Source organism: Echinops telfairi, unplaced genomic scaffold (assembly GCF_000313985.2).
Source record: "Echinops telfairi isolate 266 unplaced genomic scaffold, ASM31398v2 ScPeMD7_655;HRSCAF=1070, whole genome shotgun sequence".
NCBI lineage: Eukaryota > Metazoa > Chordata > Mammalia > Afrosoricida > Tenrecidae > Echinops > Echinops telfairi.
Genome location: NW_022104553.1, coordinates 25,044,966 through 25,055,377, shown reverse-complemented (window position 1 = coordinate 25,055,377; position 10,412 = coordinate 25,044,966). Strand labels below are relative to the sequence as shown.

General features: G+C 62.0%; 1 protein-coding gene across 2 annotated transcripts in view; it reads right to left on the bottom strand.

The window, feature by feature from the left end:
* Positions 1–2,217: 2,217 nt before the first annotated feature.
* STRN4 (striatin 4) overlaps positions 2,218–10,412 on the bottom strand; it is a 17,184-nt gene continuing 8,989 nt past the window's right edge. The window contains exons 7-17 of one of the 2 annotated variants that reach the window (XM_013006663.2): positions 9,944–10,057; positions 9,549–9,664; positions 6,493–6,668; positions 6,350–6,397; positions 5,972–6,093; positions 5,089–5,259; positions 4,863–5,003; positions 4,456–4,554; positions 4,217–4,303; positions 3,007–3,223; positions 2,218–2,906 (exon numbers count right to left, since the gene is read on the bottom strand). In XM_013006663.2, the coding sequence (XP_012862117.1) occupies positions 3,054–3,223; positions 4,217–4,303; positions 4,456–4,554; positions 4,863–5,003; positions 5,089–5,259; positions 5,972–6,093; positions 6,350–6,397; positions 6,493–6,668; positions 9,549–9,664; positions 9,944–10,057 (1,244 nt within the window). In that variant the 3' untranslated portion in view covers positions 2,218–2,906; positions 3,007–3,053. Of the gene's footprint in view, positions 3,224–4,216; positions 4,304–4,455; positions 4,555–4,862; positions 5,004–5,088; positions 5,260–5,971; positions 6,094–6,349; positions 6,398–6,492; positions 6,669–9,548; positions 9,665–9,943; positions 10,058–10,412 lie in introns of both variants that reach the window. The other variant, XM_013006664.2, reaches the window with a different exon arrangement.

Here is a 10,412-nt window from a genome sequence, read left to right as displayed (position 1 = left end):
CCCCGCCGGGGGCTGGGGGTCCGACTTGGGGCGGGTAGGCCCTGCTGTTGCCCCGTCCCAAGCCCCGCAACCCCCCGCCCCCGGTCCTCCAAAAAAGTTACTTTTGCCTAAGCTGGAGGAGGGGCGGGCCGCCCGTACAACCTACCCACCCCGCGGGGTCGCGGGAACCCGAGCGGCGGTGGCGTCTGGCCCTTTAAGAAGGGGGCCCTAGCTGGCCCGGCCTGCTTCCGGCGCCCACCGCAGGGAAGGGATAGGAACTGAGGTGTCCTGTCAGACCCGTGTGGGACCGGTGTGCGCTGACCCCGAGTGTCGCCTCTGCCCCCATCCGGTGGAAAGGGCAGCAGAGAGCAGCACCCCCACCTAGCCCATTCCACAGGTGGGCAGGCCGAGGGCTCCAGTGGAGCAGACACACGCAACTTGCCGCAAGTCTGACTCTTGAGACTGTTGGCAAGGACAGGGACCAAACTACCTGTGCCGGCAAGAGTCAGGCGTGGGATGGGGCGGGCAGGGTGGAGGCGGGTGGAGCTTCCTTCCCTTCCCTGGGAGGCCTGGAAGCTAGCCCTTGGATTTCTCCAGGTAGTGTGGGGGCACATCTGCCTGGCCGGTTGTGGGTACAGGCTACCTGGGGTTTGTGGGTCATTTCCCCTGGCGACTCAGTAAGTTAAGTGCTGGACTACCTAGGGGGTAAATTCAAAGCTACCAGCTGATGGGACAGGGTCAGGAGGCTCTACACTGTCCTGCAGAATGGCTCCCAGGGGGATTGCCTGGAGGCAACAGGATTAAGTCAGGCCTGTGGAGGGCATCAGATCAGATTCAGGGGCATATGTGGGGTGGGTGGTGGTGGGGTGTGTGTGCAGAATTCAGAGGGTGGTAGGGCATTGACAGGCAGTTGTATTTATTGTCATCACTGAGGGTCTACTGTGTGCTCAGCCTTGTCAGGAGGAAACACTTTAGGGAGGGTACACACTTTTCTCTGGCTAAGAAAAGTGACTATGCAGTGGATTACTGGTTAGGCTGCTCAACCCAAGGTAGGCGGTTCAAAGCCACCATCTACACCTTGGTAGAAAGCCTGGGCTTTCCACTGCCCTGAAGAGTTCGCCTCAGAAACCCATGGGCCAGTTCCACCGGCTCCTAGAGGGTTGCTACGACTCAGAAGCCACCCAGTGGCAGTGTTTAGCTGGAGCAGGGTCAGCAACAAGGGACAGTGAGTGAGCCAGTGGGCTCAAACAGAACAACCGTAAGGATGGTGCGGGACCGGTGGCAGGCTGAGTTTGGTTCTGTGGTACATGGGAGGGCCACTGTGTAGTTTACACACAGGAAGCTGAAGCCCAGAGAGCCGAGGCAGACCTGGAGCCAGGGAGCCAGCAATAGGCCCAGGTTTGAGCCCCTTGGATGAAGAAGAGGTGGTGGTGGGCCAGCCTGGCCTGGGGGGGTGGGGGATGGGGAAGAGCCTGCAGTTTGGCCCTGGGCTGTGAGGGGTTGGGGGAGAATGGGGTACAGTATCGATTCTGTAACCACATCCGGGAGCTGGAGCCACGGAGGGAAGGAAGTCTGAGGCCCAAGTGAAAACCCAACCCCCCCCCCCAACCGGGGAAGCTGCCGAGCCCGCCGGGATGTGGGGAGCTGGTCACATGGGGCCCAGGCCAGGCTTCTCGCCTGTCCCCTTTGTCTCTGTGGCCAGAGGTAACCATGCTGTCACAGGCCAGCTGCCTAGCAGGGGGCCTGTCCCCCAGCTTTCTAGAAGATGCGTGGCCTGAGAGAGCATGCTAGGATTTCAGAGAACGGTGGGCTGGGAGTCTGGGGGCCATTCTGCTGGTGAGCTGGAGACCCCTACCTGCCTGCTTCCATCTGTCCTTGGTCTTGAAGCCACATGCAGACAGCTGCCTCCTGAGTGGGGCAGTACTGGCTGATGAGCCCCTGCCACCTCAGGGACCCGCACCCACCCTGGTATGGGGTGGGGCAGTGTGAGGGACCAGCTTTGGTAGGGAGCTGAGAGTTGAATGTCAGACTCCCTGCCTGCCGGGGCACCTCCCCTAGCCCACTGCTGCCCCTGGGGAGGGAGTGGTTAGAGACGGAGATTCGGTCCTCTGCCCCCATTTCCGCCTGCCCCCCCAGCTCTGAGCTTTTTCTGCTCCTCTAGGCACACCCCCACACCCTGCAGCTGAGCCAGCTCACCCACCCCAGCACCCATTGTGGCAGTCAGCAGCCAGACACAGCTTACTCCAAAGGGTTTATTGAGACAAGTTTTCACGGATAAATCCAGGGGAGAGGGGAGGGGGGCTTATAAACAGGAACTGGGGCGGGGGTTCCATGGGGGCAGGGGCCCAAATGAAGAGAGGGAAATAAATAGAGGCGAGCAGGGGTGGGAGAGGAGACTGACGCCAATTATCACACAGTGATAACAACCCGGGCCTAGAGCCCCTTCTTTACACAGATTTACAGGGAGGTTTGGCCCAGGGGCCTCCAGCCTTGTCGCTGTGGCCCACAGGGAGGCCTGGGGGAAGTGGCTGCCCTTGGAGACAGCGCTGGTTAGTGTCTGGAAGGCGGTGTGAAGCTGGTAGGAAGGAAGCCTGCACTCCCGGCTCTGGGCAGGAGCCGGGGGAGGGGGGCCCTCTCAGCCCAGCTCCCACCCAGGTCTGAGGATGGGGTGGGGCTCTGGGGACCTGGCACCTTCTGGCGGTGTGGAAAAGTAGAGCCCCAAGGACCCTGGCCCCTGCTGGACTGCCCTGAAGGCAGCTCTCAGGCTGGGCTGGGAAGCAAGGGTTAGGCTCTGAGAGAGAGAGAATCCCCCACCCCAAGGCAGGCCATGTGGGGGCTCCTGGAGGGGGAGGCCTTTAGCACCACCAGACTCCACAGCAGGTGGGGGGGGCAGGCCTCCGAGGCCCGGGCAGGAGGCTGGGAGGCACCTGCGGGAGATGAGGAGATGGCCTGGAAGATGGTGGCCACTGGCCTGGAGAACACCGCCCGTCTCCTGGCCCATCAGCACAGAAGGCCAGGAGCCCTCACCTTGGCCTCTAGCCCCGCTCCTCAGCCAGGGCAGGGCCTGGGAGACATCATACGAACACCTTGGCCAGGGCGTCGGCACCGGCGCTGGCAATGAGGGCCTTGCTGGGGTGGCAGGCCACGGCGTGGATGGCCTCCTCGTGCTTCTTGCGGTGGGCTGTGATCTCCTGCACACACGTCTTGTTGTCCAGGCTCCACAGGCGCAGGGAGCAGTCGTGACCTGAATGTGAGCCAGGGGTCATCAGTGGCTGCCCGGCCACTTGCCTGTCCTTCCCGCTCCCCGCACCCAGCCCAGTCCTGTCCAGGATTCACCATCGCCGCAGGCTGGTGTGAGGGTTCGCCGTTAACCCACCAAACGCATCCACCCACAGGGCAGACTCAACAGTTGGAGGTAGTGAGAGTCACTGGGGCACAAATGGAGGGGGGCCCTAGAGTACCCACCGCAGCCCCCCTGCACCAGCACTTATCCCAAGGAGGAAGGCCTGGGGGCCGGTGATGTCCAGAGTCAAGATAAATAGCAGTCAGATGCCCCACCCAGGTCCCAACCCCTCCTCACAATGGCTCATCTCAGCACTGGGAGGCTGAACTGAGCATAGCAGGTGCCTGGCATCTGAGCCCTTCCCTTTCCCACTGGGCTCAAGCAGGGCTGCCTGGAACCCTTGGGACTTCGAGCCCGGCAACCACTATGTAGGTCAGGTCTCCCAGCTTCCCTGAGCCTCAGCCTGCACTTCAGAGAAATGGGATGGTGTTTCTAAGATCTGACACCGGGAGGGAGGGGAAAAATGAGGACCTAATGTTGGGGGTTTAAGTGGACAGAAAATGTTTTGAGAATGATGTACAAATGTGCTTTACACAATTGATGTGTGTATGGATTGCGATAACAGTTGTATGAGGCCCTAATAAAATGTTAAAAAAAATAAAATAAAATAAAAGCAAAATAAAGAAAAGTTGACCAAAGTAAGAGAAGTCTGAAAAAAAAAAAAAAGAAGATCTGACACCATGACATGGATCAGGGGCCTGCAGTGGGCTTTGCTGCTCCCGTCTGTACAACTGTGCTAGCTTCAGGTACACCCCCCACTCCATGGCCCCTGTCAGGCTCAACCCCATTCTCCACCAGCTCTGGACGCAGCAGGTCCCAGAACACCTTCATGGGACCAATATCTGGGCTAGGGGACCCACCAGGCACAAGTGGGACCGGGGATGCCCAACTTACTTCCTGACATCAGGAACACGCCATTGGGGTCCACAGCTAGGCAGGTGACGGCATCCAGGTGAGCCACCATGGAGTGCACGGACTTCCCTGAGGGGGAAAGCAGGGAGGGCGGAGGGCTTAAAGAGGTGCCCCCTCACCCTTACCCCAGCTCACTGAGCCTTGAGGGGAGACAGGGAGGGTGAGGGGCACAGGAGGTACTGAGAGGGAGCCCCTTTAGTGGGGGCAGGGCAGAGCCTCACCTGTCCGATTGTCCAGGAATCGGATGCCTCTGTCATCGTGGGCGGTGATGGTGATGGGCTGGTTGGGGTGACTCACCACCTGGTTGATCTGGGTTGGGCCTGCGTGGAGAAGGCGACAGAGGGAGGGACACTATGGGCAAGGTCAGGGAGTTCAGGACAGAGAGGCCAGAGAAGGCACAGTCCCCCAGGCCTCACTGTCAGGGCATGCTGGCCAGCACCCTCGCTGGGCCTGGGCGTTGCCTTTGTAACTGGCACGGATCATGTGAGCCCCTCGCCCTGCTCCTTACGCAACTGAAGCAGGCAGCCCAGGCGCAGAGCCCCTGAGGGATGGGAACTCGTCAAAGCCCCTGTAGGAACTAGGTGTGGGGACGGGGCAGGGGCCTGTGGCGGGTCCAGTAGCCCCTTACCGCTGCTCCCCCGAGACTCCAGCGTGAGGAGGGCGCTGCCGGCCTCCAGGTCATACAGGACCGTGTCGCCCGAGCGGAAGGCGGCCACGCCGTGGGCAGGGTCGGAGCTGGCAAAGGCCACTGAGGTGGGGATGCCGTGCTCTGGGGCAGAAGGAGAGAAGGCTGTCTCAGGACCCTGACCAAGGCCCCCCTCCCCCAGGGGACAGGCGGGCCCTGCTGCTCTTACCAGCAGCAGCGGGGAAGGTTCGGAGGCAGGTGGGGCTGCTGCTGCTGGGGTCCCAGATGCGCACGGTGCCGTCGGCTGAGCAGGAGGCCAGGCGCTGGGAGGCGGGGCTGAAGGCCAAGCCCCAGACGGCGTCCCCGTGGCCCTCCAGGACATGGCTCAGCACACTGGGGTCTGGCCCGGGCACAGGGAGGAAACAGGCGGGTCAGGGCTGCCGGAGTCATCACCCCTCATCTATCCCTACAGATGTTCCCCCTGCAACCCCTGGGGTGGCCAATCTGACTACCAGCGTGTTCAACAAGCATCCAGGGCCCACGGCACCCAACATGAAAGTGCTGGCAGGCAGGTCTCTGCCCCCTTGCCCCTTTCCCCACCTCCAGCGGGTGCTGGGTATCAATTTTAAGACTAAGAGTCATTAGAGGGTGGCCTGGGGATCACGCAGCCTCTCCTCACAGCATCCAAGGTCCCCTCAAAGACCAGGAGAGTCTGTCCGACCTGGAGGGCTCATTCACAGGTCCCACTGCCCCCTAACCCTCCAGTCCACCAAGATGGCTCTGGCCCTCAGGCCCTCACTTCTCACAGGGCGAGACAGCCCCCCAACACACACCTCTGGAAAATGGGGCAAGCCTGTGTGGTGGGGACAGACCTTGGAGCAGCTGGTCACTCCTACTCAACCCAGGACAAGAAGCACCCCCCTGGGCCTGGCCTGGCCGACTCAGCTCACCGCTCTCCTCCCTTCTCTGCTGCTGCTACCTGCCCCACACCCGACAGAGCCGCTAGCCCTGACGGAGGCTGCTGGTCCTGCCTCCTGACCCGCAGAGGTCCAGTTCTCCCCACAAGACATGCCCTCAGTGACTGCCTAGTACAGCGAGCAGGGCAGCCTCACCGTAACCGTCGTAGGGGTCCATGTTGAGGTCTGGAATCTTCCAGCTGTGGATGCGGGCATCTGCCCCGCCGCTATAACAGTGCTCGCTGTTGCTGCCCATGGCCACTGCCAGCACAGGGCCCCTGGAGGGGGCGACGGGGACAGGGGATGGTGGTAAAAATAAGTTCAGCGCACCCCTGGCTCCTTGGAACCTTCCAGTTCCCCACTTGGTTTCTCTGGGGGTGAGGGGTGGTGGCCAGAGGGAACTCAGCACTGGGGCTGCCCCCACCCGCCTTTACTTCCTCCCCTACGGGGCAGCCTGGCACCAGGATCACTCAAACCTTGAGGAGCTTGAGGAGGTAAGTCGGGGTGGGGTGGGGCCCTGGGGCCCGCCCCTACCTGTGAGCCCGGAAGGCATGGATGGGCTCCACATCAAGTGCAGCGTTCCTGTGGGGGAAGTTAAGGGGTGGGAGGATGTCAGACGCCCCATGGCCTGGCCCTGGGCCCAGGCGCGCCCCCCACCCTCCCCACAGCACCCTCACTTCTTGGCGGTGCCGGCCTTCTGCAGGTTCCAGAGCTTGAGCGTGCCGTCCTCGGAGGCGGTGAGCAGGGCGGCCTGGCTGTGGTGGAAGGCCAGCGCGCGGATGCCGTCGTAGTGGGAGCGCAGCGTGAACCTGGGGCTCCACGTCTTCTTGAAGGCGTCTTTGCTGTCGGAGAGCTGTGAGGGGCGGGGAGGGTCACCCCAGGACCTCATCGCCCACCCTCTAGGCTGTGGGCCACACCTCCCGGGGGCCAGATGGCCGCCCCTGCAGTCGCTCAGATGGGAAAAGCCCCCTCGCCCACCTCAGTCCAGAGCTCCTGCTGTCCCCAAGGCCACACGGCCCCCTGGCTGCTGCCTGGAAGGGAAGGGCCACCTCAGGGCTTCCTCACCCACCCTGCAGCCAAGCGCCCCTTGATGCCCCTGGGGTCACAGGGCTTCCCCGGCAGCCGCCTACCCCTGTGTTCTTTGCCACAAGGCTCTGTGTTGGGGGGTGAAGAGGTGTGGGGGCAGGCCAAGCAGCACAGCCAGCAGGGCAGGCCAAGCCCGGGCAGTGTGCTGAGGGAGCAGGCCCACCAGACAGCCCTGCCAGCACGGCGCTCTGCGGGTCTACAAGGCCAGTGGGTTCTGACTCACAGTGACCCACAGGACAGAGAGGCTGCCATCTTTAGGGAAGGAGCTCAAGGGTGACAGAAGAGCGGGTGGTGGGCCTGAACCGCTAGCCCCTCCGTTAGCAATGGGTGCTTGCTAATCTTGTGCTCTCAGGCCCCACTGTGAGTCAGTCCAAACACCAAACAAACTCACTGCCACTGAGCAGCCACCGACTCCAAGCGACCCTGTAGGGCTGGCCAGACCTGCGCCTGTGGGCGCCCAAGGTTGTGACTCTTCTTTGTGGGAACAGGGGGGACTCCTCTGAGGATCTGCTGGTGGATTTGAACTGCCCACCCTGCGGCTAGAAACCCAATACGTAACCACGATGCCACCAGGGCTCCCTCCCCTTAGTCATGAAGGAGACGCAAATCTAAGCCAGGATGAGATGCCACTGGACACCCACCGCACACACCTAACCTACTGTCATCACGTCTGTCCTGACTCACAGCGACCGAGTAGTTTCTGGGGCGAAGAGAAAGCCTCCTCTGTTTCTTGGGGAACGGCTAGTGGGTTTGAATTGTGTTCAGCAGCCTGGAGCTCACCTGACAGCGCTGCCAGGGCTTCTTGGGCACCCACAGAGACAGCAATCGGCGAAAGGCGCTCACAACCAGGTGTTGGGGAGAATGAGGGGAGTCAGGAGGCCCCGCACACAGGTGGGTCTGGGCAGACTCAGTGGAGCTGGGAAGCACCCAGTGAACTGTCATCCCTGGACACCCCACTCCCCCAAAGTGTGTACACAACCTTCTTTCATAGTAGCCAAGCAGTGAGAGCACCCAAACGGCCGACCACCCGCAGATGGGCGGATTGACACGATGTGCACGCAACCCCACGGAATACCATTCATCTGTCTAACGGCTGATGGGAGGACACTGTCCGCTAGGTTCCAGGTCAGCTCAACCAAGCAAGCATCGCAATAAAGCGAGTCATGTGAGGTTGTCCGTCTCCCAGTTGTGCGTCTGAGCGGTGTTGCCACTGGACCACAGCCCACAAAGTCACAAAGCGTGCAACAGAGGGACGGACTGGGGGGACTACCGGGAGGGCTGCCCGCTCGAGCACAGCGGCGGGAAGTGAGCGTGTGCTGCTGGAAGGATGGTACGGATGCACTCTGGGGCAGGACTGCCACCGACTTTCAGTCTTACAATAAACGCCATTACCTGTGAAGGGTGATCAGGGAGGTCTGCCAGGACGTGCCACAATGCAGGTGGATTTTAGGGGGGGGCGGGGCGGGGAGGAGAGACATGCCAACGGGCCCTGGTGGCAATGTGGGTTAGGGAGGGGCTGGGCTGCTAACCACAAAGTCGGGGGCTCAAACACACAAGCTGTTCTGCAGGAGAAAGATGTGGCTGCCCACTCCATTACAAACTGACTCCCTCCCACACCCCACCTAGGGTCCCTGGAGATGGGACACTGACTAGGGGTGACAGCTAAGGGGTGGGTGAGTTCCTCTGTAGGGTGATGGCAAAGCTGTCCTTTGGTTTGTGTGGTGGGGGCTGCACAGCTGTGGACCTAGCCTGCAGGGAGAGGAGGCATGATATGGTGTGAGGATGACTCCCCAGGAAGCTGAGAGGAAGAGTGGGCACCCAGAACGGGTCCCAGGGGGGTGTGCCTGACCGTGTGGGTAGTGATGGCCCACAGAGTGGGGCAGGTAGGGAGATGAGAGTCCCCAGCCCCCACGGATGGCATGGGTGCTCACTGAGCGGGATGGCTGTCTTGAGTCAGATGCCAGGGCAGGCTCCTCGGCTGTCCTGAGGAGGGGTTTGCCCCTGCTCGGGCCTCCTTGCTCCTGCACACGCCCAGGCCCTCCTTGGCCCTCACCATAGTTAATACAGCATGGAGGGGGCCGAGTAGTGTGTGATGGTCCCCAACCACTTGCCAAGCACAGGGGGATTTCTGGGGGAGACCATACTCCTTGCTCACATTCCCGTGCTGCTCTGCTTCCTGGCCTTTTGTCCACACCCCTCAGAACTCCCAGTGAGGGCTCAGGAGAAAGTCTCAGGTGGTGGGACTCTCAGAAAAACACTCACTCACCAGCCCCAGGCCCCGGGCTCAGAACGTTGCCGTGGGACACCTGGTCCCAGCCTGTCGGCACCATCAGTCCAGTTCACGGGTCTGGTGTGCAGCCTTCCTGTGCCCCAAATGGGGCCTGTCCTTGCTGACGAATCCAGTTTCCTCCACAAGCAGTTCCCCACAGGTGGTTCTCACCCCTGACCCTTCGCACCTTGGCCCACCCCCACGGGGTGAGGGGGACTTGTCAGGAGGGTGGAGTCCAGTGCCGTGACTGAGGCCCCCAACTGTTGTGGCAAGGGGGGTTCAGGAGGCCTGACTCCCAGGCAGTGGGAGGACCCCTTGATACTCAGACAGAAGGGCCAGCGGCCGTCTCGATGGGGTGGGGGCACCCTGGGAACTTACGTCGCAGCTGAGGTCATTGTCGTTGGTGACGGTGAGATCTGCCAAGTCCCCCAGGCTCACCTCCCCGCCCCCGATGGTGTCCATGATGAACACGTCTGAGGAGAAGCCAAAGGAACCTGGTGGGGGGAGGGGAGGGCAGGCGCGGGGGAGGGGGGGAGGGGAGGAGTGAGAAAGGAAGAGGGAGAGAGGATAAGGGCAAGCAGACAGCTGGAATGAAAGAGGCAGGGCAGGGCAGGCCAAAAGAGAGACGAACACAGACAGGCTTCTGGGGCAGGGAGGCTGCGAGCCGGCCAGAGGCAGGGCCTCCACCCTGAGGACTCAGACCCCTCCCCCTCAGTGCTGCAGCCCCCGTCAGGTGGGGACCCCTAGGGGCTGGCGGGAGCAGCACGGCTTACCTTCATGGGGCCGGGGCTGGGGGGTGCCAGGGGGCGGGCCAGTCACTTTGAGAGGAAGGCCGTCCACGTCTCGAAGGTCTGCTAAAATGCCCTGGAGTTTGACTCGATGGCTCTCTGGCGGGGATGAGGTACAAGGTCGGTGTCACCCACCCATTTCCCCAGGCCACGACATCCCCATCCTCCCTGCCAGCCTGTGGCCTTGCCTGTGACCCAGGGTGCCCTGGGGCTGGTGGGGGCAGCACGCCCAGCCCCCCACCCCGCAGGAGGGCAGGGAGGAAGACAGGCAGCCAGGCCCTCTGGAGTCCTCATCCGTTCCCTCCCTGCAGCCACAAAGGACAGACAAGCGAGCCATGGGGGCAGGGCCCCCAAGCTCGGGATTTTCCAGGGAAGGGGTAGGGGCCTCCTGCTCTGCCAGCGCTCTCCTCTCAGGAAGCGTATCCGTCCGGTGCAAAGGCCTTGGGCAGGAAGC